This window comes from Lacerta agilis, chromosome 1 (assembly GCF_009819535.1).
Source record: "Lacerta agilis isolate rLacAgi1 chromosome 1, rLacAgi1.pri, whole genome shotgun sequence".
NCBI classification, from domain to species: Eukaryota; Metazoa; Chordata; class Lepidosauria; order Squamata; family Lacertidae; genus Lacerta; species Lacerta agilis.
Window position 1 is genome coordinate 117,679,343 of NC_046312.1, and position 27,796 is coordinate 117,707,138.

General features: G+C 41.4%; 1 protein-coding gene and 1 long non-coding RNA gene across 5 annotated transcripts in view; one reads left to right on the forward strand and one right to left on the reverse strand.

Annotated features, from left to right (window-relative positions):
• The window catches only part of LOC117057851, a 63,170-nt gene extending 51,621 nt beyond the window's left edge, over nt 1–11,549 (forward strand). Inside the window, exons 3-4 of the long non-coding RNA XR_004427824.1 lie at nt 5,666–5,740; nt 11,415–11,549. This is a non-coding gene — a long non-coding RNA (uncharacterized LOC117057851). The remainder of the gene's footprint in view (nt 1–5,665; nt 5,741–11,414) is intronic.
• Nucleotides 11,550–16,089: 4,540 nt separating this feature from the next.
• Nucleotides 16,090–27,796, reverse strand: part of HIBCH (3-hydroxyisobutyryl-CoA hydrolase) — a 51,299-nt gene continuing 39,592 nt past the window's right edge. For all 4 annotated transcript variants that reach the window (XM_033168709.1, XM_033168722.1, XM_033168715.1 and 1 more), the window contains 3 exons: nt 21,208–21,327; nt 19,964–19,997; nt 16,090–16,872 (listed from right to left, as the gene is read on the reverse strand). In XM_033168709.1, the coding sequence (XP_033024600.1) occupies nt 16,757–16,872; nt 19,964–19,997; nt 21,208–21,327 (270 nt within the window). In that variant the 3' untranslated portion in view covers nt 16,090–16,756. The remainder of the gene's footprint in view (nt 16,873–19,963; nt 19,998–21,207; nt 21,328–27,796) is intronic.

Sequence of the window (27,796 nt, forward strand, 5' to 3'; positions counted from 1 at the left end):
GGCTTAGTCAACCTGGCCACATGACCCGGAAAAACTGTCTGCGGACAAACGTCGGCTCCCACAGCCAGTAATGCGAAATGAGCGCCACAACCCCAGAGTCGTTCGCGACTGGACTTAATTGTCAGGGGTCCTTTACCTTTTTACTTGTAACAATGGGAGTCTAATAATTAATACCAATGACAACCAGATTGCTGTTCCTGTTACTTTCTGGTATGTCCTGAGACATAACCTAGGTAAAACAGCTGGTGCATATTTGCTGTGCGTTATAGTCATATTTGTCTAGGTCTCATACTATTATTTCTTAAGAACAAGCAGAAAAGACTTTGTTGTAAGGAACAGACAACAGCAAGCTGCAGTTGAAAAGCAACCATAAAAGAGTTATTAAAGTTAATGTTTAATGCTGATCAGCATCAAGTATTTGGCACCTTCCAGTAAATGATATGTCATAAACATTAGTGATAATTGATCTTATAAATTTGTAATGTCGCAGCATAGCTATTGCAATTTATACTTCAATTCCTGCTTCCCAAAGTTCCTGAAATGCAAGCACCAAGCAAATCAATACATTATGTGATATCTGTAGTAGCTATTGGGGGGGGGGGCAGGAAACCACTGTAAATCTCAATCATCACTTGAACCCTGTGAGTTAAATTACCCTTGAAAGACTACTGCTGCTTTAGGCATGTTTTGTTTAAGCAACTTGAATGCTTTCTGCATCATCCATTTGTAGGCATACATTGCATCAAACCAATTTTTAAGTGAGAAGAGTTGGCTGCTCCAAAATAACAGGGCCTAGAGATCAATTGTGTACCCCTAGGTTTGTCGCTACCATGTAAGAGACAATTACTGTCTGTATTTCATTAAAATGGCTCTGAATTAGGGCACTACTGAATAACTTAAATACAATATGCTGACAGTGAACCAAACTTATTTTGTATCGCTAACAATGGTAACATGGAATGGTGTTCAAAGAGAATATTGGATTTTTTTATAAGAGTAAATGTCTTTAAGGACCAAACTAGGCAAGTTGTTCATCTGTTTGGCCATATATATTTGCTGCTGTTATTTTTAACAATTAGCTAGCACAAGGATCCCAAGCTGGATCATAACTGGGATGTGTGCAGTGATGCTGGTGCCCACCAGAACTGGTAGCCAACGAGCAGTAAGCGGGGTCTGGCCAAGTTGTTCTGGTTTTCTCCCCATCCTCCTCCCTTGCAAAGCTACTGTGGACAGGCAAGCATTGCAATTTGACAAACAGCTAAACTGAAAAGTGTCTTGCTTTGGTTAAGAAGGGATCCCATTTCTAATGTGGGTTGATGGTAAAGAAGCTGTACATTAAATGGAAGTAAGCCCCACTGGATTCCATGGGGATTGCTCCCTAAGACATGATTGCAGCCTGAACTGGTTAATATTAAAGGTGCTAAACAGGACTGTTAGCAAGAGAATCCATGAGGTTCCAGACTTATGGGAATAGATTATACCCCTCCCTCAGTTTATTCACTTCTACATCTATTTTCCAGAATGAGGAATAAGGTGAAGGGATATTAAGTGGACCTGAAAGACCAAAGTTAAAATTAGCCACAACCTCATTGTGTGACTTTGGGCCCAATTGCTGTCTCTGTGCCTAACCTCCATCACAGGATTAAGATGGAGAAAATGGCACCTTGAGCTCCCTAGAGGAAAGGTGGAATGAATACAAATGCAATATTGATATATAAGGAACAAACAAAATCTGAGTCTCTCCAGCAAGCCAGCCCCCAACTTTGAACTGGAGGAGAAAGGCTAGGTTTGGAATCATGAAAAAGCCTAACCTAAAAATAAATTTAAAAATCAGGGACACAATCAGGATCCTCAGGCCTACAAACATTGGACTTTACATGTAGGTCTTCATCAAATTCAGTGTGAGACTGTCTGCTAGGACAAGCTTGCCTGGGTGGGGTGTGCAGGCAGGTGCAAACCTTGATTCCATACTACATACATATAGGCTCTGGACACCGCATTCTCATCAGAACCATTCTACGGCATACTGCAGCATGGAGCTCACTCCTTGTTGAGATCAGGCTGTGTCCTGCACTATTTCTGGATCCTTCTGGAATTGTTTTAATTTAATTGATGACTGTTATTGCTGCATTGTATTTTATGTTACTTTGGATTGTTATTTTAATACTTTTAAAGATTTTATTTCTGTGAGCCAGCCTAGACTACAGCTGAGGAAGGCTGGGATAAAAGGAATTTATTATTATTATTATTATTATTATTATTAGTAGTAGTAGTAGTAGTAGTAAAGCCAACAGATATATACAATTGAACTAGATTGCAACTAGCTACAGTTGAAAGGTTGCGCACACTACCCACACAGAGAGAAATTGGATGTTAGCTTTCAAAGTATATCTCTGGAAAGTGTGACCATTCTTCTCTAATTTTATTTGCCTTTCTCTGACAAACCTCTTGCTAACAAATTGATTTTTTAAACAACAGCAACAACTGGGCTCCTCCTTGAATTGTCAGTTTCATTAGACGTAGCTTCTTAGCTGGACCTCCAGGTGTCGCTGCAGTGCTGTGTGATTGGCAGGATTTGGCGACTGGGCGGTTAATCGTGCAGGTCAAGCGCAATAAGGGGCGGATGAATTGCACGGAGGTGGTTGGGGTTTTCTGAACAACCGGCAGTTTCAATTGCTGATCTGACTAGTCTATAGGATTTATTAAAATCTGTTGCATTGGAGTGAGCCCGAACTTGGGCCCGCAGTATACTTGTAAAAGATGCATTCCCTTGTCTCCAGGCAAGCGGCGTTTGGAGCTGCAACAACAGCCTCGAAGACGAGAGTGAGTAGCCTAAGCAGAAGGACGCCCTGTCCTCCAAATCCCTGCTGTTTTCTATAAGCTATCCACTACGGGAGGGGGGGCTGCCGCTGCCGCTGCCCTTTTGGGAATGTGGGTGATTGGCAAAGCAGAGTTGGAGGATTGCATTCTTTCAGCCCAGCTCCGCAGCATGCGTGCATCTCCTCGGGAAGCAATCTCTGCCGAGCAATGTGAGTGACACCGAGGAAGGGAGTTGGGAGGAGAGGAGAGGGCGCTGCCCCAAAATAAGGCTGTAAGACGTTCCTGGGCCACCAGGGGGTGAAGAGTGATTTGCGCGGTTTGATCGGGTACAGCTGACGTGTTTTCTGCATAGATATTGCCCATCACGATAAAAGTATCCGGGAAGGTGTTTGCGTTCACAGGGTTGCCCCTGCCCCACCCATGGTGCTTAATTTCTAATCCACTCCATTCCTCCCCCTCCCCCCTCCAAGTAGTTGAAAGGGAACAAACCACCTACTTCCCTTAGCTTCTCTGAAGCCAACAAAACTAAGGCGGGGTAAGTGGTTTCAGTAAGAATGGCAACCCTCCGTTGCAAAAGCGGGGCTTTGGAGTCGTCAGCAGGCTGGAAGTAATGGCTTGGTGACTTGTGCAGCCCTGTTTTCGGGAGGAGCCGGTGGGGCTAGCCATCCTTCAGTCTCTGCTAGATAGATGCAAAACACCCTACGTCAAAGGGCTTTGATGCCTGTTAAGCTGTCCATCAGGCTTAGGACTCGAGGCTCCAGCCGTGCAGTTCCTCGCCCGCTTTTTCTGTGCTGCGGTGAAAAGCAGACATCTGGTACTGGGCTGGCTGAGTCTTGCCACTTATTTCTTGTCTCCCGCTTATTGGTGGGGCTTCATTGATTCCACCTGTCACCACTCCCTTTTTAAAAAATTAGCGACGGAATTCGGAAAGGAGAAATTCATGGCGGGGAAGCCAGCAAAATGTGACGCTGGCTAAGCAAACATGCCTAAAGGCGGACTGGGGGCACTACAAAATCCCAAATCAGTAGCTTGCAAGTGCCACCACTCCCCAAGCTGTGTAACCAAGGATAGGCAGATAGTCCAGCTAGAAAATTTTGTGCTTTTATTAGAAACTTGCTTAAATTATTCCATTAAAAGTGGTATCTTAGTTCAAATTGTAGTAGCAAGTTGTGTCATTTCTTGCTTGTTTCGAAGGTGGGAAAATGAAGTACTCCTGTAACAACTTGTGTGGGAAGTCTCACTAAATTTAGTAAATTGTGCATAGGACTAGGCTCATTGGTAACCAGGTTATGCTTCACCCATTTCATCTTCATATTAATTTCTGATTAAATAGAAGTTCTGGAGGTTGCACAGGTGTTGCTGAGGCATATGTGAATCTGTGTAAAATACACAGATAAGGGCAGTCTTTAAGCTGCTTGATTTGAAGTCACTTGGAAATCAAGGTCAAGAATGTCTTACACAGAACTGTGTTTGAAATTATCACCAGAGACCATGTGATATGCCACTGTAAGATCAGGATACTGGATTTGATAGGTTTTTAGCTTCTTAAATTCACCTAAACATTTTCCTTGGACACAGTTGCTTGTGGGCACATTGAAATGGAACAGGATAGTTTGGTTAAAAGTGGGGGGCGTTGCCAGATTTAGGGCGTTGTGGGTGGTTCCCTGCACAGGGCACCAAGCTGAGGGGAAGCAAAACAACAATTGTGAAAATAATAGCTGTGGGAAGGGGTGCAAATTTTGTCCTTGCTCATGGTGCATATTATCATGTCTGCTCCTGAGTGAGGAAGTTGATTTATATGAGACAGTAACAGTAAAGTTGTGGGATTAGGTTGCTGTTTGTGTTAAGCCTGGCTAGTATTTAGTTTGCTGTGGAGCACCTGTTTAAATGTTACTGCTGTTAGTACACTGTTCCAGGGGCCAAGAAAATGTGTAAGGAGAAGTTGAGAGCTTATTGATCAGTTTCAAAAAATACAAATGCCAATGATCTTGCCTTGGAAATCAATGGCTTGAAGAGTCTGGGAAGTTTGTTCAGTCTGTTAAGTCAGTAGACCAGTTACCTCACATAGGCCGTTTTAGCCCAATAGTATATTGTCAAGACACTGGGAAGATACTGGCATTAGTGGCAGCTCTTGGGCATTGTTTATTATTATTAAATATTTTCTTGGTTTACAAAAGTACATGCATTGTCTCTTTTTTCAGGTTGTAAAGTGTTTTCTATGTATCAGTTACATATGATACAAGACATTAGTGTTGTATACAGAATAAGGTTGGGGCATTGTTACGCAGGATTGAGAGAATAAAAAGTGCTAAACCTGAGGGTTTATCATGGGCATCTTTGCCTTTGTAGGTGGATAATTCCTGAATCAATCCCTGAGATGGGATAAAGCAGTCTTCTTGTACTGAAATGTTCATTTCTGGAGGTCCGTTCTTAACCTGAAACTGTTCTTAACTAGAGGCGTGCTTTCGCTAATGGGGCCTCTTGCTGGTGCTGCGCCACCAGCACACGATTTCTTTTCCCATTCTGGGGCAAAGTTCTCAACTCGAGGTAACTCTTCCAGGTTAGCGGAGTTTGTAACCTGAGGTGTTTGTAACTCGAGGTACCACTGTACTTTAAAAGCAAAACACATTTCTGGTTAAAATGCTTGCCAAATTAAAACTGCAATCACAAACACACAGTAAAGTAAATCCCATTTAACTTTGTGGGACTTGCATCTGAATAAACATGAATAGAGTTGACCTGTCAGAAGTGTTAGGGCAAAGAGGTAAGGAGTTCTGGTAGGGCAGCTTTGTTCATTTGAGGCTGCTTAGTTTTAACAAGAACAAATTCTCTATTTGTTACACAGGAACCTAGACTGCGAGTTGTGCCTCTTATTCTGTGGATCATTTGGAGAAATACACTCAAAGCAAGATACTAATTGGTAAGTGGCCTCCATAAACACTTAAGAAAAAGATTGTAGCTAGACTTTTCCTTTTCAAAAGAGGTATTTGGCACATCTAACTGTAGTCTTAGGGCAGAATATTCTGGCAAAGACAAGGCCTTGTTTAGGAGCTGTAAATCATAATGAGAGAAATGTTTCATGCCCAGCTGGTCAATTAGGCTTCAGTATGCTTAATTTAATGAAGTGAAATAAGCAGGGGTAGAAAAACTGTATGGCACAGAATGTAGAACATAGCAGCCTGAGCAGAATGTTCAGATTCTTGGCTTTTGTCATTTTAGACTGCATGTTGTTTCCAGTCACATAGTTGTATAGAAAGAATGTGGAAATGTGAGACAATGGTTGCTCAAAAAATGAGCCAAATTCAAGCCTAAACCCCATGGAATTAGCGAAAGATTTTGTCTGTAATCCTATACATACACTTACCTGGGAGCAAGTCCTTTTGAATCCATAGGAGTTATTGAGTAGATGGTAACTGAAATTTGTGATGACATAGTTCTAACCTAAAGCTAAGGAATTATTGGCCATACTTCCACAATTTGTATTGCCTCCATCTACATAGCCATTGTGCCTAGTAGCCATTAATAGTCTTCTCCTCCGTGAATTTCTCCAATCCTCTTAAAGCCATTCAAGTTGGTGGCCATCATCACTACATCTTGCGGGACCAAATTCCATTGTTCCAACTATGCAGTGTGGGGAAAAGTGCTTTGTGTTGTCTGTCTTGAATCATCCAATACTCAGCTTTATTGTTTTTGTATGATGTGACAGGGAGAAAAACCTCTCTCTGTCCACTTTCTCCACACTCTGTACAACCTTGCACACCTTTATCAGGTTCCCCTTTACTCACTATTTCTAAACTAAAAGGCCCCTAATGTTGTAACCTTTTCCCATAGGGGAGTTGCTTTTTCCCCTTGATCATTTCGTTTGCCCTTTCCTGAACTTTTTCCAGCTCTACAAATTTCTTTTTGAGGTGAGGTGATTAGTACTATACACAGTATTCCACGTGCGGTTGCACCATAGTTTGTGTAGTGGCATTATAACATTGGGAATTTTATTCCTCAATCTCTTTCTGCGTGATCCAGCACGTGGAATTCACCTTTGTCCGCAGTTGCCACATACTGAATTGACATCTTCATTGAGCTATCCATTATGACACCAATACACCAATGTCTCATTCCTGGTCACTGACAGTTCAGACCCCATTAGCTTATATGTGAAATTAGGACCCCCCCCCCCCAAAAAAAACCCATGCATCACTTAATGTTTGCTTTCATTGAATTACATGTGCCATTTTACTGTCCATTTACTCAGTTTGGAGCTCCTTACTGTCCTGAACAATTTGGCGTCAGCAAACTTGGCTAACTCATTGCTCATCTCTTAACTCTAGCTCATATATGAATGAGTTAAAAAGCATAGGTCTCAATAACAATCCTTGGAGGGACTCCACTTTCTGCATCCTTCCACAGAGGACTTTCTGTTTCTTGTTAATGATCCATTAGAGTGCCTCTTCCCTTACCCCTTGTCTGCTAAGTCTACCCAGGAGTCTTTGGCATGGATATTCTCAACAGCTTTTTAGAAGTCTTAAGTACACAATGTATACCAGAAGTTAAAAGTTTTCTAGATTCTCCTTTCATGTGCAATCTTGAAGTTTGTAACAGCAAACCAGTGTTTGTTGATTACATCTGTATCAGACCATTGTGTGAAGCATTATAATTTGAGTTAAGTTGTGGAGAAGTGGTCATTTGCTTAATACCAATCATAGGATTTTATCTTATATACTTTTGAGTTCTTAGTTGCAGAACACTGAAGCCTTAGTACAAAATCCCAAAATCCAACTGGCCTTTTTATTATATAGTACAGATGCAGTTGAGTAGTAGTCTTTTTGGAGGTTAGTACTTGGGAGTAGGATTCTTCAGTGGTTTTCTAGATGAAGAAAATGAATAGTGGAATGAAAAGAGTCCCCTCACTAACAGGAATAAGGGAATTATTTCTTCATTTGTGTATTCCGGGTAGGGTTGAAATAAATGTTTTAAGACATGTTGAGGAACTGCTAGGCAGACCATGTTCTTTGACCAGTCAACTAGTTAGATATTGGATGTAGTTATAGCATAATACCAATAACCCAATGTCTGCATTCATTTTCAAACAATGCTGAACTTCTGTCCTTTTTTTCTTTTCAAATCATAAAATCGGCTTACGTTAATTTATTAATCTTGGAGTTGTTGTATAAGTAGAAGGTGCACCGATTAGCCACTCTGCTTTAGGAGGCTGAAGACATGTCAGAAAATATTGAACATGGACTGACAGTTTGATTGACAACTACTGCTGCAAATTCTGTTAACAAGCTTTCCTTGTTATCTGTCAAATGCACCTGGTCTTAAATTGGCTAAGACTGTATTTTTTCTATGCCACAGAAAAGTCTCTGTTATAAACTATATATAAGACTCATTCATGTTTAAAAACCTGTGCATCCATCAACACTATAGGTCCTGAGCATGACTGGTGCACAAGCAGTGCATGCATTAGGAGTTTTGCACATGGTAAAGGGCTTTTAAACAGTACCCTCCCTATATATATGATCAGGACAGTGATAGACTTTCCCACAGCTTGCTTATGGAGTCAGTTATTTCTTAGCCAAATTGTAGTACAGGATTTCCCAAACTTGGGTCTGCAGCTGTTTTTGGCACTACAACTTTCATCATCCAGAGGTCAGGGATTGTGGGGATTGTAGTCCAAAAGCAGCTGGAGACCCAAGTTTGGGAAATCCTGCCTTAGTACATCGGTGACCGGATGTTGGACGACAATTCTCATCAGCCCCAGCCAGCATAACCAATGTCAAGGATAATGGGAATTGCAGTCCACGTGGTTTCTGGAGGACCATAAATTTGCCACGCCTGCCTTAGAGCATCTGCTTTGCATGCCGAGGATCAGGGCTGGGAATATCTCATGTCTGAAACCCTGGAGAGCCATTGCCACTCAGATGGACAAATGGTCCGACTTGTCATAAGACAGCTCTCAATGTTCTGTAGTGTTGAATATGTAAAGGACAGCTTTTCTTCGGGTGCAGCTTCTGTCCAAGAAATTCCTTTAACACCTACCATGAAATACTTCTGAACTTGGATGTTTCATTAACAATTAACTGACAAAGTTAAGGTGATCATTGTATTTTACTGGATGTCCATCTTTCCTTCATCTGCTGCTCTCACTCTCTGGGACATATATGACAATAGCTGCTTGTATCCAGTTAACTGTTAAAACCTGATGTTGAGCTTTCTGGTCTGAATATTTTACTGTGTGTTTAAAATACCAGTTGTTAGCTTTTAAAATTCTGGCTATAGTTGTGGAACAGGTGTGTGTGCCAGACAGTGGAAGCAAAAGATGAGTAGAAACCTGTAGGTACACAGATGTTAGCTTTATTAGGCCAAATGCATTTGTGATTGGAATCTTCTTCAGGAACTCTATGCAATATAAATGGTTGGGGATTTTATGTTATTTTAACTGCATAGTGCCCCTGAAAAAGTTCCTAATTCAAAATGCATTGATCCTAAAAAAGTACATACCCATGAATGTTGAAGCCTGTTTCACCCACAGTTGATGCTTTCACACCTTTCCTTTCTTGCCAGAAACTGCAGCCAGTTCTTAAAATTCGTATGGAAGTTCATTAGCACCACAAACTTACTAAATTTCTATACCATCTTTCATCCAAGGATCACATAGCAGTTTACAATTAAAAATGCAAAAATGACTAACATAGTAACAAACAAACCCTGTCCCACAGTTTAAAAGGCCATAGATTATTTAATTAGCCAAAGGCCTGGGAGAACTTAGATACAACCCTTTAAACCAGGAGTGGGGATCTGATTGTGCTCACTACTCTTCCTTTGCAGCCCTGGATTTCAAGTCAGAGCTCCAAAGATCCCTGCCAAAAGCAGGTTTTGCAGTCAGCACGGAATTTAAATTTATGGCTGAGTGCAAGTCCCATTTGGCAGGGATCCACTCCCAAGAAGATCTAATCCCAGCAGTGCATGCATTGAATTCAGCACCCAAAGCAAGCTGTTTTCCATACCAATCAATAATAAGGACCCCCCACCAGGCCAAATTCAAGCCAGAGGTTCCTCATCCCTCCTTTAATAAGAGGTCATCGATGTCTAGCATTGCCAGAGGCTTGCAAAATCTTGACAGCGTAGTAGTGTTGGACATTGCTGAGCCTTCAGTATTTTCAGCAGGGTGGATTTGATTTAAATCAAACTGATTTAAATCATGACTTAAATCAAGATTTAAATCACTAGTCAGTAAGGCTCAGGGTGGATTTAAATTTTAAAAAATTTGATTTTTTTATTTAAATCGGATTTTTAAATATTTAAATCCACCCTGAGCCTTACTGACTCGTGATTTAAATCAAACCCACCCTGATTTTCAGGATGCTAGTGGCTGCTAATGGCACTTGTAGTGCTAGTGCTGTCATCTCCTGGTTGGTTGTCCTGCCTCTTACATCTTCTGAGGGAGCAATTAGCTGCTGGGCAGTGTGCTAAATGAAATTCTTTTTTGCTTTACAAGGATAAAAAGTTAGAGGGGCTTAAGGACCAGTAAGGTGGCAGCACATATGGCTGTTTCAAACACACACTTTAAAGTTGAACACACTCCAGTGAGAAAAGTTGTGCTCGAAAGTAATTTCACGTGGCTTCATAAAGTTTCTGAAAGTACTTGAGATGTTGAGTCTTTTGTGATTACAGTCATACCTCATGTTGTGTCTGCTTCAGGTTGCATGTTTTCATCTTGCGTCAACCCGGAAGTACCGAAACAGGTTACTTCCGGGTTCCGCTACTTGTGCATGCGCAGACGCACCGCTTCAGCTTATGTCGGTTCTGTGTTACGAACGGGCCTCTGGAACGGATCCCATCCATAACACAAGGTTCCACTGTAGTTTCTCCAATACTTGTCTGTCTGCTCTTTCCATCCAACTGCGTGGCTTCATTTGTCAAAATTCTTGTGTAAGTTGTTACCCTGCTGTGTTGTATTTTGGAGGTTCTGAAAATGCAGGCTGGCTGCCAAAGTTCCTTGCCCCATTTTTAAAAAGTCATTCTGGCCGTACAGGACAGGAGTTTGTGAGCCTGATGCTACTCTCTTAACCATGGAGGTTTATCCAGGTACCACTAAAGTATCATTAGCATTAATTATATACTAAAGCAGTCTAAACCCAGTTAGGCTAAAATTATGCCCATGGGTGGTATTCAACACTAATCCTAAGAGTAGAGCCATTTAAATCAATGGGCATTAATTTCAGTGGGTCTACTCTGAGTAGGGCTAGCATTGAATACAATCCTATATTCATATCCAGAACCAGCCTTTGAGGTATGCTGAGCAACTCATGCTAAACTTGAAAATAACATTTAGCTAGTAGATTTCTACTGTGGGTAACAGTTATGAAACTAAACTTTTCAGTATTTATGTCCTAAATGGGGAGAGTGTTTGGAAAGAGTCCTTTGTTGTAAGTGATTGCCATCTGCCTAAAACCTTTCAACGCCTAAATAGAAAACAAATTATATTTTTCTTAAACTCTGTCTAGCAAATCTGTCTTTTAAAAATCTGCTTTTAGAGTAGAACCCAAAAACAAGAAACTATCTAAACCCTACCTTGTAAAATGTTTTCTCGACAGATATTGGGAGAGAGACATTCTCATCTCTGCTTTCAAGAAAGTGGCATTCTTGAGCCCTCTGAAGGACAGTACTTCAAGGCTGACCGTGCAGCTAAATTGAACTTCCATTTACTGTTATTGTACCATGGGCTGTATTAAATCCAAAAGCCCCTTCCCACACACTATTCTAGATGATGGAAGTCGGGAAGTCAGCGAATATAGTGGAGGTAACGTAGATAAATCTTCCCAATTTCAGACAAAGTCTGGGATGTCGTCTTCACCAAGCCCTGCAGTGATGGACTTTGCTCACCGTCTCTCCCTAGAGATTCTGGATCAAGCTGTGAAGCAATGGTCAATGGTTGAAAGCAAATATAGTGACATCCCCTACATAGAAAGTGACGATTCATGAATTGCAAGGCTTGGCTCCTCACACTTTGTCAGGCGTCTCTTGTTTTTGGTGCTAGTGCAAATAAAGCGACATTCATACAACAGCAGTTGTGATTCTAAAAGACACCGGTTGTACAGATGCAGCTAGCCTTGATTCTGGTAATGGAACACCTTGCCTTTACTATTCAGTTTTTAACAGAACCACACACAATAGCATCAAATGGTTCATCAACTTGTGTGTAACTCAGTGCTTCCATCAGTTGTGTTCAGTATTGGCAGCAGCACTAAAGATGCACAAGCACAAGAACAAATGCATAAGTGCTCGTGTTTTTGAAATCTCTGGAACAGTGGGTATAGTTGAATTAAGATTGAGCCAGGGTTTAAGAAATAAGGTTATAACTATTAGTTGTGATGGTGAAGTAGGCGTGTGAATTACTCCACCTAAGAGAAAATTGTAAATGTAAGCATTGAATACAGTGTTGCCAAAGTTAAAAGTCCCATTTATAGGAGAGAGTAAGCTAAGTGTTTAACTCTACCACTGAAGGGATACAAGTGCTTATACCACCATGTTCATGGTTCATACCACCATCAGAGCTTCTTTTTCGAGACACATCAGATCATTTTATTGTACTGGGGCTAGTTTGCAACTTTGTTCAGTTGAGTACACAAATCATATGTCAGACCAAAGACTTGCTGCTGTAAGGGAGATGAATTAACACTGCATGTTGATGGTTAAAAAACAAACTACACTAAAAATATTCAACAAATAATGAAAATTATTGGGTAATGTTAAAAAAGCATTCCAGCCTATTTTTTTTGTTGGTAACAAAGTAAACAACAGGGCAGCATACCTTTAAAAATGTCACATTTTAATTTGAATACCTTTTGTCGAGGCCACAATACTCCAGTTTAAAACGCTATTTGAGAGAGAGAAAAAGGGAAATGCAGTAGACAGAATGAAAGGCAGAACTAAGAAGAGGAGAGAACTAGGTAAGTTATTTGAGGATTTAGTCAAATGATCGACAGTTTTGCTGAAAATGTTTGGGGTATGTCCTTGATATTATTTTCAGATGTGCAAGTTCTAGTTAGCGCAAGACAAATGAAATGCAGTTTATGTCCAAGGCAACATAGGAGTCTCACTCATGCTGGCAATATGAATTGCTGGCAGAAAGAAATTTAATTATGAATGTAATGAACTTTTACTTGTTTTGGGACCAACCGTGGCAATATCATTTCCAAACACTAAATTTCAATTTAGTAAAATTTCAGTACAGAAATAGTACTGGGGAGGTGCAGGGGAGGGTGACCCCCAAGCAGTGCTGTCATTTCTTCTGGTGTGTCTCATGGTAGTAGAAATAGCAGCAGCAACGTGTGTGAGAAGCCACCTGTACCAGATGCTGCATTGTTTCTCCTGCCGCAGTCCTTAAGATACAATCTTAAGAGCCCTGGAGTAATAGCAGGGGAAGAGCTTGACTTCTCCAGATCTACAACACCAGATGAAGTTCTTGATATTTCTAAAAACACTTCATTCTATGTAAATTAATATCACTAAAGTGGATTCTAACCAAAATAAAACTGAATGCGACCCCTATTATACTTTATAAAAGATATATTGCTGTCAGTGTTCTATCAATGTATCATAAAAGATCTAGCTTCTATTTGATACTGTGTAATATGGACATTAACAATACACTTTATTTTGAGCATATTTTTTATTTTAAAATCAGGAAAATGACTAAGTAAATATGGCAAAAGCCATGCTTTAAAGCACTATCTACAGCACAACTTTGTAAATCTGGTACTTCTGTAGCACAAGGAAGTGGTAACCTAAACTATAGCTTATTACAATATATTTTTTACAGTATATGTTATGTTTTCTTTCTACCCAAATGATTAATCACTTTCAACTGTGTTTGAATAAAAAAAATCATACTTTTGTGTATTTATTTGGAAACTGAATAAGAGCTTTAAAAATACATAAAACAGCTTGAATGGGTGCATGAGGGAAGAACAGGCATGACATCAATGTGGAAATATACCGTGATTACATTGCCTGTGTTGTTTTCTCTATAATTTTCCTTTTTAAAAGACTTAATTACAAATATTGAGTGTCAAACTTTAAATTTGAAATTAATAGCTGGGTGGCTGCCATTGTGTGGCAATGGAATTTTGCTTTCTAGCACAGAAGGGTGGTTTAGCAGAATCTAAATACTAGATGTTTAAGATATAAGGTCAATTGATGTGCCTGGTCCAGTACTGTACCGAAGCCTTAAACAAGAACCAAGATGAGAGATGGTTCAAGGAGAGGGTGGCACTTCCACTTACATGCCATGTAGTAAAACATGCATGGAGATGGAAGGTCACAAGTTGAGAAATCCTGTCCCCCTCAAATCTTGGTTATAGAACAGTAGGTTGGTCTGTATGTGTATTTGCTCCCAATTTATGGAAATTGGGAAATCACAGTTCCTAAATTTCTTAAGGGGCTACTGATGAATAATGCTGCTTTGTATTTCCTTTTCATTATTCCATCCAGTTTCTCATTAACTATTAGTAAAAATGTTTCTTTTCAAACAAGCTTTCTCATTTTCTAACAATTTTTTAGCTATCTTGATTCTTCAGAGAAATAGAAATTCTGAAATTGTGACATTATCATCTATTACCATGGAAACAAGTAGAACAGTGGCTTGACCTGCCTTACTATAAAAAGCTTATAGAAGTGTGCAGCAAATAGAAGGAAGATCTACAGCCAGCTGTGGCATGTAAATGTTCATTAACTAACCACCACCGTAACTAAAATCAATAGAATCTAGTTGCAGGGCATTGCTACATCTACAGAAGCCCAAGAAACAGAAGAACAATTTAAATGCCAGCAAAATTTATATCATGGCAGAGCAGGGAATGTGTAGACAGAGTACAGGAAGAAGTCTGTGTCCACACACAACTTAAATATGCACATTGCAGCTTCCCCAGCCCTCAGGGACTTCCTGAAGGCCAGGCCATCTACTATCAACCATCATTGGGACAATATTGCAACGTTTCAGAATATGCTTCCTTCGTTTTTCCCAGTATGAGTGAATGGCACAAATAAAAGGATTCTCAGCAGGATGCAGACTAAGCCTAACCACCAGCAATCTCACTAGCTGGGGCTGAGGGCTCGCTGTAGCCTCTTATTTTTCTCTACAGAACCCAGTGGGAGTTCCTGAGAACTGAACTAGTTGCATATAGTCCAAAACCTGAAAATGACATACCATTACCATGTAAGGTGGTAAAACTCAATTATGATTCTCCCAAGGGGTCCTGGTAGGCAGTCACGAGGCTGGGATGTCTCCTCCCACCAGCTGGACAGGCGGGGACCAAATTGCTGATCCTATATGGGGGTGGAGCCATCCCACTGACACCTTTTGTTTGGGACAGCTGGGGTCTGATAGCTCCTTAAAGAGTTACAGTCACTTGAAAGTTTTTCTTACCTTTTAAAAAGTGAAGAAATTCTCCACTGCTGCAACTTTCCAAGCAGAGGCTGTGTGGGATGCAGTGCAGTCCAATGCCAGGGCTATGGCAGCAACCATCTTCGCTAGATGTAACATCTGGCTTTGCAACTGGGACATCAATGCCACAGATCTGGCTTGCTAACTCACAGCAGGTGGAAGCTCTTTGAGGAGCTGCTGAAGCTGCTAGTGGAGACACATGACAAACAGAAGGCACTCCTGCGGATTAAGAAGGGTGATCACAATACGATGAGCAACTTTCCTCAAGCATCTACAAATCATGCTGGAACTACACAGAGTGAGCCACAGCCGCCTCTTCTGCTTGGCCACAGTCCAACTCGGGGTATTCCTCACCCATGAAATTTCAGAAGGGAAGCGAAAAGCAGTTTGCATGATGCCAGGTCTCTGGGCTCCAGGAGGCAGGCTTCTCCACATCTGACAGGTGAGTGAGTGACGTAGTTTCCTCTGACTACTCATTGGATTTCTCAGAAGTCAAGAGATAAATTTATCAATACTCATTAGTCCAGGGAGCCAGATAAGCACAGCCACTAACCATCTCTTAGCTATTCAGGCAATGGAGCCAGTGCCGCAATGAGATAGGAAGCGCAAGGTGTACTTATTATTCTTCCTGGCTAAAAACAAAGGGAGATTCAAGCAATCCTTGACCTAAAGTGGCTGAACAGGAGGATGGCCTAAAAATAATTCAAGATGGAGACCATTAAGTCAACATTAGAGGGCATTCAATGAGGTGATTGGTTGGTGTTGACAGACCTGTTGGAGATTTGCCTCCATACAACTAGCAACAAAAACACAGGAAGTACATGTTTCCATCAGATCTTATTTTTATGTAAATATTCAAGCAGGTTTAATCAATTAAGTCATACATAGCCCTCCAAAAATACAAGCATAGGTTTCATGTATCTCACATGTACTGTCCATTCAGCGACAAATCAGCTCCTGACTCATCAGGACAAACTAGTGCTGTGGCTTTGTTAGAACACTCTTTTCGTCCACTTCAAGTCTTTTGGATCACAACTCAACAGCTCATCCATCTGGACTGATTAAGTTTCCATACATTATGATAAAGGTAATTGTGATTATTTTTAATTCTTGTTTTATCTCATAAGCCACCTAATAAAATATACTTTAAAGAATGGCATATATTTTAAAAACAACCCAATATGCAGACAACATTTAGTTGATTCGAGGATATCTGAGTCTTTATATGAAATAATCTTGTTCATTTTACATGGAAAAGCAAAAATGCAAACACACAGGTGATAAAGCTCTAGGATGGATACCTGGATAACCCCTGGATAGCGCTGCCCCAACAATTCCCTCTAGACCAAGATTTGACTCCAGTACTTGATATAATAGCAATGAGCATTTCACTCAATGCCAGTTATCCCAAATATGCCAAATTCAAATTATTCCTTAATTGCTTTAAGCAAAAGCTAGAACTAAAACAGTCACAGCATTAGTCCAAATCTATTATAATTTGAGATCACCGCTTCCAAGAGACTTAAAGCATGAGTCCAAATATTCATCTGTTACTTCTTCCAAAACGGCTGGCTTCCACTTTGGAGACTGATCTTTGTCAATTATCACTACCAGAAAAAACAAAAATAATAATGTTATTAAGACACCATCCTTAATATTTGAAGCAGGTGTTATCCTTGCACCAATGAATACCGAGAACAAACTATTATAGCACATCAGGATGTAACAGGTGGTCTGGGCATTCTCTGCAGAGAATGGAGAAGTAAATATTGTTTTGACTCCCATCTCCAGGAATAGAATGGCTGAGAACGAAACAGTCAGCAAAAAACCCCAGCAGCCTGTGATGCATGCATTGTAACGCTGAACTTTTGCCATACAAAGTGTCAGACCAAGTGATCATATTGGCTTCCCCTTTTCATTCCTAATATCCACATGTTTTGATCATTTTATGTTTGCTTTTCAAAAACTTGCTATGCTTCATGGGCATTAATCTTCTTTCAAGTCCATATCTGTGCAAAGGGCCCAAGGATCCTTGCTGATTTATGTTTCAAAAGAGTCAAACAAGACTTACAGAGGCCTCTTAGTTATGACACCTGCCACAGGAAAAGCAGGGAGAAGCTTCCCCAAAAAATGTAAAATGTCACAAAGCATTCACTGAAGGTTTCTTATGCTTAGTTAGCAAGGAAGACTCATCTATCCAACACCAAGTAGGAGACCAAACCCTCTTTAAAGTGCATAGCACTCATTACAGTGGTCTGCATTGCTCTTGCCAAAGAATGCGGGAAATGTGACCTTCCGGATGCTGCTGCTCTCCAAATCCCATCCCAAAGGCTTCCCAGCTCTGCTGTATTATTAGATTATAAGTCTGCCTGCCTGCCTGCCAATCGCCTGATATCACAATGATGTCAAGTGACCCGTTTTCCTTTGGCGAGGAATCTGAAATCAAACTGCAAAGGCACAAGGCTTTTCATGTGCCAGTGATCAGCAGTGCCTGCAAACCATGCTTTTGGCTGAATGAGCTGCATCTATACCTGCTCACACCTGCCATAAATAACATCAGGTGCAGGGCAGGTAAGTATGGATTGGCCAAAACAGTCTTGTGGACCAAATGGGGAAGCCTGGCTGGCCGAATTAGACTCACAGGTTGTAGGTTCCTCATTGCTGTATCAATGTATGTTAAAATCAAGTGCCAATAACTTTATTGTGGGGGGAGGGGTGTTACTAGCCAATCTTCTTCTCATGAGACAGTGTGATAAGGTTAGAAATTGTATTGACCTAGTGACAATTTGAGAGTGAAAGCAGACACTTCTAACCGTAGTTTGGTAGCAGTCAACCTTCAGGTCAAAAAGAGTCAAGCTATTCAAATAGAAAATGGATTATCTACAGCTGCTCTGAATGTTTATTTCCCAGTCAGCACTTTATGGGGCTATGCAGATCAGCACGACAAGTAATCTGGTGCTGCCCTCTGTCTGACTCCTAGATGGTTTTAATAACCTGGCACATTAGCAATAAAAATCACAGTTATTGGTATTTCTGTCTGCTTTGAATGAAGACTCCAGCTTCCATCTTGTCACTGCTTGCATTCCCCCCCCCGCCCGCCCCAATGGCTAATGCAGTAAGTTACATGCTAGTAGCCTGAGAAGTAGAGCAACTGCATTAGAAACACTTTCATTATTAATCCTTTAATACAATACTTGCACATAATTTTTTGCTTTATCCACAGTTGGTAAGCAGATTGATAAACTTTTCTCAATCCATGAAAGCCAAACGGAAATAAAAATTCACAGTATGTCCTGTAATTGTGTCCCATTTCCTCATCTGTGTTATGCAATCTCATCATCAACGTCTGTTTGCAAAGCAGAGAAACTTATAAACACCCTGCACACCACAAGCAATGCTTCTTTCAGCCTATTTTGGGTGGGAGAGGGCCCACGTTAACTGTGCTGGCAGGTTCTCCAGCCCTGATGTTCACAATTCATCTTGGGGGGAAATCTGAGGCTAAGAAGAGTTAAGGGAGGCTTATTTCAGAAAGAGTTAAGAATTAATTAAAACAAATTAATTGGGTCGTCTGCTTATTTCTTAGAATGACTGGCCATGTAAAACAATGGCGTAAGCAATTCTGCCTGGAGCACTCAATAACTGTTTTAACATCATTAGTATTGACATCATTTAAAAGTTAAACCATACGTCAGGTAGGTAAGGTCACTGAATATTCACATTTCACAACTATTCTAGAGAAATTTGCGACTCAAGACGGCTTACTGCATTTGCTGTGGGACTTCATATTGGTGCAATTTCTGAAAGAACTGCACTAGCAGTTCAATCTCATTTTTAAAATAAAGCCCAAAAGCATTTGACTCATGTTCCTAAACAGAGCAATCCAAGTCAACACTATAGTTGGTATTAGCATACAAATCTCGGTTGCCTGCCTGCTTCTGCTTCCCATTCTCGCCTGCCTTGCATTACCAAAGAGGTTATGCAACAGGAGTGCTTCACTGTGCCCTTTCTCCCTTGAACAACATAAGTGTCCTGAAATATAATAGTTAAGGAACAGCAAAATGCTACAAATATTGAGTGCTGATAACTGTTACACCTTTAGTTTCCCCCCAGTATTATGTTCAATCAGGAATGAAGACCTCCAAGTAGTCCCTTGTCACTGGTTTGTCATGCAGTCTTGAGAGTTGTGCTGGCAATCTGACAAGTTTACTAGGAGCCGGGCATCTAACCCAACTAACTGCCTTCAGCCTTACATGATGCTGGGTTCTAGATTATCTGCGCCAAGCCTGCATGCCTCTGGTTAATCATTCAGGATGCTTAACTCACAAAACATTGTATGCGACAACTGTCGCTAATGTTGAAAGGAGAACTTTAAGTGAGAGAGAATGATGGCTGCAGTTCACCATAAAATACAGACTATAATAAGGCAAATGAATTGCTACTCACAAAGCAAGGATTCAGAGAGGTACCCAATAGACCTGGCATCTAAAAAACAACAACAGGCCTGACGATTGCAGGGGTCAGGAAGCAGGTTCTCGTAAGTTTTGAAAACATTTTGCTAACCTTCCTACAAAGGTTTGCAGCACAAGAAGTCAATGTCAAATGGGCTACTACTTATATACCAACAACACAAAAGCAAAGAGAAAGGGGGGGGGCGCGAAAACTAGGAAGTTGAAATAGCCTCTCCAGCCTCCACTTTACCTGCTCGGACGCCTTCATAGAAGTCATGGCCTTGCTGGAAGAAAAAATAACTCATCATAATACAGTAATTCCCTAGCACACTTTGAGATATAAAGTCCTATATTTTGCTCCCATTGCAATTAAAATTCAAATTAAATGTAGTCTAGATAGCACGTGTAAGCCAAATTTCAGCATGGTGTTCATTTATTTAAATTATATCCCACCCTTCTCCCAGTGGAGGGCCCAAAGCAGCTCACAGCACCTAGCTGAACAAAAAAGTCCAAAAAGAAAAGCAGAGAGGAGGAGAGCCTGGGCTTATGTGGAACAAAGTTCCACAATCTGGTAGCAGTCACTGAGAAGGCCCTCTCTTGTGTCCTCACCAAACTCTGTGAAGGTGATGGGACTAAGAGAAAAGTTTCCCTTGAAGATCTCAAAACCTGGGCAGACTCATATAGGAAGATGAAGTCCATCACATAGCCTGGACCCAAGCTTCATAGGTCATAACCAGCACTTTGAATTTTGGACGAGAGCCAGTGGAGCTATTGTAACTAACAGTGTAACTACTGGTCAGAAATCTGGCTGCAGCATTTGGGGCTCACTTCAGTTTCCAACACTTTCCACAAACAGTGCATTACAGTAATCCAAACGGAATGCAAGTCTCACCACTTCTTTAACATTAAATATAAATATTTGCAGCATCAAATCTATTTTAATAAACGTTTCCTATACCCCAAACATGCCCTTGGTAACTAACTAGTGAATAGCCACTACTGAATCCTTTCTGGGTGTTTGCCTGCTCAAATGCTGACATCTCCTTTGGAGAAGGGGCAAAGAGAGAAATGTACCACCGTCTGCATTCCCAAGTCTCTTTTCCCCGCTTTCTGGAAGAATGTTGTATAGATAAGTCGTCTGATCTTCAGCAATTTTTTAAAAAAAATCCTCTAACCATTCTGTGCCATAAAAGTGGAATAAATCTGGAATACACATCCTTCCCTGGAAACAAAGAAATGGACTGAAGTGGCACAGATACCATTTGGCATTATGCAGTTTGTCAGAAGATTATATATGTTAGTCATACTCAGAGGAGACTCACTGAAATCTACAGACTTAAGGCCATTGATTTCATAAGTATGACTAAGGTTGGCTATTATTCAAACCCTGAGCACCAAGATAAGCTGGAATCACCCTTCTGAACCAGGAAGCTAGGTGCTTGACTCTGGTTACTGAATTATGAATACATGACACTGACCTGTAAGCTGCCTTACCATGCAAGCTTGGCTCAGCCTGTACTCCATGGTGAACACATCCTGCAGGCTCAGGGAAGCTCCTTCTCTAAGCTGCCTCAAGGTCATCTTTAAAGACGTTGGAGACATTTTTGTAATGGTCTGCGGAAAGATAAAACATTTCCAAGGTAAAATTTCAGTTTCCAGAGGAGGAGGGGCTGCACGTTGCAGGAACCCGGAAACAAACAAGACTGCCTTTCCGCGTTAATGCTACACAAGTAATTGTAAATGTCACATAGTATGTGATAGTGTAAGTTCATTAGGTGCGCCGTTCCCTTTCAAAATACTGGACCGGAATAAATCCAACCAATGTTTCATTCATGAAAAGTTATCATTGTTCTTTGACATTCCACATACACCCTGCCCCCAAATTAAGAGACGGCACTTCTGAAGAGTGACACTGAATACTTCTCAAAGTTCTCCTACCCTCCCTTCCAAAGCTCTTTGTTCCATTATTTTTCTCCTCCTGGTGGGCTTTGCAAATGCTGAAACTATACCCAAACCTTTAGACAGGTCTTGGATCCCGTCCTGTATAAAGCTGGCAAGAGGGCCATTTCACAAGAAATACAACAAGATACAGCAGGCTAGAACTACTAGTTAACAGACTTCTGCGATCATGTTGGTTTACATACCTAGGACTGGGCATTTCCATTTAACTGAATTTGCACTGTTCCCATTTTAGAGGCTCTGCTTGCTCTTTGAACTAAACAACTACAATGTGTCTTAATATCAGGTTACCGTATTTTTTGCTCCATAAGACGCACTTTTTTCCTCCTAAAAAGTAAGGGGAAATGCCTGTGCGTCTTATGGAGCGAATGGTGGTCCCTGGAGCTGAATTGCCCAGGGGCCAAAAGAGGATCATGCTTTTTATTTTACAAAGGAAAAGGGAGTGTTGAAAGGACCCCGCTCAGCAGCTGATCAGCAAGAGATCGGGAGAGAGATAAGAGTCCCGGCTCCCTTTCAGCCCCGCCCTCCTTTGTTGAATGTGCTGCAGAGGGAGGTTGTTTGTTTCCCCAGGACATGTGACTGGCTGATTAGATTATCTGTCTGGAAACTGTAGAAATGGCTCCCTTTCCTTAAGATTTTTCAGAAATGTGAGTTAAACCTCATAAAAATGGGGCTTTTCCTCTTTGCTTTTCCCCCTTTGCAAAAGGAGCTTTGCTTTTCCCCCTTTGCAAAAAAAGCTGCAAAACCTTTAGCTGATCCTCGGGAAAAAAAACCAGGGCTTTTCCCTTTGCAAAAACAGCTGCAAAACTTTTAGCTGATCCTCAAAAACACACACACACACACACAAGGGCTTTTAGAGGAGGAAAATCAGAAAAATATTTTTTTCCCCTTGTTTCCTCCTCTAAAAATGAGGTGCGCCCTATGGTCCGGTGCGTTCTATGGAGCGAAAAATACGGTATATATTATTATACATTTATTACATTTATATCACACCTTTCCTCCAAGCAGCTCAAAGTGGCATACTTGACTATCCCTCCTACCCTCTCCACTTTTATCTTCACAGCAACCCTGTGAGGTGACAGTGATTGGCTCAAGGCCACCCTATCAGTTTCATGGCTTAGTGGGGATTTGAACCCTGGTCTCTCCGGTCCAAGTCTGATGCTCTAACCAATAGAAAGCTTGAGGATATAGCCTTACAAAGGACTGTGCACTTTTTTTGTTATCAAGAGCCAAAAGGTTGTTGGAAGAACTACTAAGATGTGTACCACTGTGAGCACTTAGGAAGAAAAGCTTTCCAGAAGTATTAAAGCTTAGATCCAGAATGCTGCACAATTAGTTCTGCCACTCAAGGGGGGTGTCCTTTGAGCACATCTAAAGTAGTTCTTTGGATTTCTGCCTAGGTATCATTAATTGTAATTTACTACTACTTTATAGAGTCATGTGACACAGCCAGCACATCTGACTACTAGTGACAAAGCCTAATAAATCAAGTTTGTTTCCCCGTTTGCTGTGAAAACATGTACATCATTAATCAAAGCTGCTAAAGGAAAAGCATACATTTTATTTATGAGAGGAGAAAAGCCGTGGGTGTGGCTGAATTTTTTCAGAAAATGAGATATTGTCTTCATCTGGTGAATCTCCTTTATGGGGATGAGCAGAGGGACATTCTGGAAGTGGAAAGTCCCCATCCACAGGACCAGGATGAAGAAAGTTGAATCAGGCCTCAACCAGGGGAACTCCCTACCCCTCACTCAGGAACAGCAAAATATTAGAACATGGAACTTTTAATGAAGAAGTATAAATAGAACAAGATACCTATGTGGGAAACCACACACCTAAATCTTTTTAAAACGAGTGAGAAAAGAATGTTTCTCTAATATTCAGAAAAGAGAGTCACCACTTAAAGCAACATCTTCTCTCAAGGTATGGGCAGAGGGAAATTCTGGGGTATGCCATATACAAAAGACCCCCCAAGAGGGATAGACTGATGCCCAAAAACTCCTCTGGAGAATCTACAACCAGAGGCCGCAGGATTGGCCACTGACAAAGGTTGAATCCCGAATGCTCAGCAAATGAATGAAACTTCTCTCAGGCAACATATCTTATTCCATAGGAAAATGACACCAGGAAGCTACTGCAGGACTAGAACTCCCACATGAAAGGGCAAGACTTCCACTAGCAGCATCTTCATACCTCTTAATTCAGCTGGCTAGCACTGTTAAAAACCTTTGCCCTCCAGGGACCCTGGCCTATGAGAAAAAAAAGGACTTTCAGCATACAACAAGGAATGCACTTCATTTAACATTCCTCTCCTGGAGTAGTCAGAGATAAGCCTTGGAGACCAAACTGGGCTTCTTCCTTTCAGCCTTCGTCTCAACTGGCACTTCCTATCCAACTCTCCTAGCTAGGGAGGGAAGAGAATAATTAAGAGGATAGTCGGAGCAGAGGAGTGAAGTACTGCCTTAAGCCTGCTTCCTAGCGGAGCCAGGAACAGAGATCAGGGGATGAATCTCCTCTCTTGGGTAAGATAAATTAAAAACTTCACTGCCTCCTGATCCTAAGGAAGGTGACTTGCCCCTCTGCTTATGACAGGAATGTAAGAAACAGAGAAACTGGAAAGATCCAAGCGGACAACATTAAACACTGAAAGATACACATTGCTGGCAAAATGGGAAAGGGCAGATGGTGAGTTTCACCTATTGCTGCTGTTTTCAATGGGGATATTAAACGCTTAACCCACAGGGGCAAATGGCAGATTTCCAACCAGCCTCAGCATCAACAGTGTTTCTGGCTCCAGATCATGCAGGGCTCTCCCTCTCTCCAGACGCCAGCTGATAAAAAGCAGTGACCCATTTTGCCTGCGTCCTTACATCTGCTAACTCCCGCAAGCACTAGCAGCACAGTCCTGTGCCTCTGGTTTTGTATACATGAATCACCACCAGCTGGCTTGATAGCAGAGACAAGGAAAGAACAAGCATTGGGGGGAAACAAACCCCAGTTAACAGCATCTGCTTCCAACCTCTCTTTAACGTTCCAGTTGCTTCCTAACCAGGAATTTTGAAGTCGTTGATGAGGAGCATGTATATGTTATCTTCATGTCTCAAATCAGGAAAGTATTACAAAGCTGTGCCAAGTGGTAACTTGCGGAGGCTGCAAGCCTGTCCTACACACTGTCCAGAGTTAAATCCCTAGAGGCCTGCATATAATGTGGGATGGAAGAAGTTGGCTGCAACCTGAGAATGCTGCCCCACCTCCAAAAAATTTGCAGCACAGTGGTACCTCGGGTTATGGACGCTTCAGGTTACAGACTCCGCTATCCCAGAAATAGTACCACGGGTTAAGAACTTTGCTTCAGGATGAGAACAGAAATCGTGCGGCGGCGGCGCGGCAGGTCCCATTAGGTAAAGTGGTGCTTCAGGTTAAGAACAGTTTCAGGTTAAGAACGGACCTCCAGAATGAATTAAGTTCTTAACCCGAGGTACCACTGTACGTACAAAAAGCCGTAAGTCTTAAGAGAGGCACTCACAAAGTTCACCAAGCTCAGGCCTGGGGAATGAGCGTTAAGGGCTCTGTGATATTTGCATCAGGAGAGCTTTCAAATTCTCCAGGTCAAAGACGACTTCCGAGTTTACCACCACCCTGGAAGTCAAAAACACCCAGTGGAGGGCAAACACTAACCCACCACTGAAGGTTGATGGAGAAAAGGATCTTCTGAAGTCAGCTACTATTCCCCCCCCCCAAAGCTGTCTGCAGGAAAAGCCTCTTTAACTCCCCCTATTGAAATCATTGGAAACGTCGTTTCACTGATTCTCCTTGGGATAAGAGAACCTAGGCAGGACTTTCTACCCGCCTGCACCCAGCAACAGTTTTCCTAGATGCAATCTTTCAAAGCACCCCTATGCAAGCATGGGAAAACTGTGGCGCCCAATGTTTCTAGACTCAAGCTCCCATCAACCCTAGCCAGCATGGCCAACAGACTTGGATGATGGGAGCTGTAGTCCAACAACATAGGATGGACCAAAGTTTAGCCACTCGGGCCATTCCATGAAAAATGAGCCTGATAAGAATGCTAGATGAGCGCTGGATTTTGGTGAGGAAGATTCCAAACGTGCAGTCTAACCATTTTTTTTAAAGCTAAAGACAAAAGAAGTTTAGTTTATGGACCTTCTTTTCAAAAGTCCACCCACGTAGTCTTCACAGAAGTGTTCAAGTTTAAAGTTTTCTGATGATTGTCCCACCGGTGACAGCATTTTTTCCTCAATTTTGCATCGTTAAATTTCTTAAACTTAATTTCTGATTGCATAGTTGTAACCAATAAACATTGATTTAAACAGATATGCTGAGTTTATCATTGATTCACCTCCCAACTCACAGAGTTTTTCCATAAATCAAACTTATCTCAAGCTCCATGTCCTTTTTTTGGCCCACCCGTGACAATACTTTAACATTTAATAAAATTGTCAAAAATATCCATTAAAATAATAAAAAATTAGTAAAATGTTCATTATCTTATTAAGAACATAGTTTAAATTTTGGTTTTTAATTTTTATGTATATTTAAATTGTTACACATGTGTGAATACCAAAAAACATGGTCCAAGTGTCCCACCCGTGACAGTGGAACGGCCCACTCCTGCACTCCACAATTTTGCAAAGGGGTTACTCTGAACAGTTGCAACCAGGAAAACGGTCAGCAAACTTGGATTGGTTCAGAAATTAGCCTAGCCTTTTCTCCATATTTGGAGGGGAAATAGTTTGCCTCATTTCCGAGCCAATACGACATTAAGTCGGGGGAGGCTGGCCCATCTCTGATCTTTATGATGTAACATCCACACTACTTTCCAGGGCAAGGTATCCCTGACGAGTTAACAAGTTTGAAAACTTCCAGTAGGCAGAATCCCAAAGAGGTTCAAGGCGGAGGGATCTAACGGTAGACAGGAAGGAGAAAAATGCTGAAAGCGAAAAGAGCATCAGTGGTAGGTATGCTGCAGAAAAATGAATCACTGGGCTTTAACAACATATGACAAGATCAGGACAGTGGCCCACCTAGTCCAGCATCCTGTTCTCACAGTGGCAGCAGACCAGATACCTGTGGAAAGCCTGCAAGCTAGACATGATCACGGCAGCAATGTAACAGAAATATTGCGCCAAGAGGAAATTATAATGAATGAAGAAAAAACTGGTCAGTCAGTGGAACATAAGGAAGACTGGAAGCTACCCAGAGAGAATGCATCTCTCAAGTGAGATTAGCCAGCCTCCTACTGTGCTGATAAATGCTTTCTGCTGGGCGAGTTTGAATTCTGGCGAGAAACAGCATACCAAGTTTTAAAAACCCAGCACACACCAAGTGGGGGACTCTCTGAAAATTTAGCATGCAAAGCGTTATCCAGGCACACAGGAACAATCCAATCACAATACTTGGTCAAACTGCATATCCCAATTCCCACTTCCCCTCTCATTGAGGAAAGAAGCATCCGGATTAATGACAGATGAACAGCTGTTGTTTCAAGGGAGGGGTGGAACTGAAGTTGCCCCAGATTAAGGGATCCTCCTGGAAAACAGCAGCTTTACTCATCAATGGTTTCTTCTGTTTACAGTGTTTATTAACTGAAAGGTGAAAGCTAGGAAACTCCTAGGACAAAGCTACTAGCTGGAAGCAAACTATACTATCACATACCCATGGTTCAGAAAAATGCCTCCGAGGGGGAATGACTATGGAAAGCCTCTAAACTGGCAAATTCTTGCAAGCTCACTCAGTAATGACATCATGCTGGCTGCCACCCGCCAACTTTTGTCAAGTAAAAAACTCAGCTTTACATTTTCCAGCTCAAAATATTTACAGTGACATTCATTTCTTTTTAGCAGGCAACTGAACTTTTTGGAGTGATAATACATAATGTGTTGTGGGCTACCAAGGAACCTTAAATTTAGAAAAGCCTGGGCATATGATAATATGAATGTTATTCACTTGTCTCATGGTGGCCACTTATAAACTCACCGAACAACAACTTCGTCTACATTAAGCAGCGGGACGAATTTTACCAGATCTCTTGTGGGGTATATAGTAAAATCCTTATGTGGCCTGATGTTGGGAATAAACGGATGCTGGCTCTGCACCACAGCGA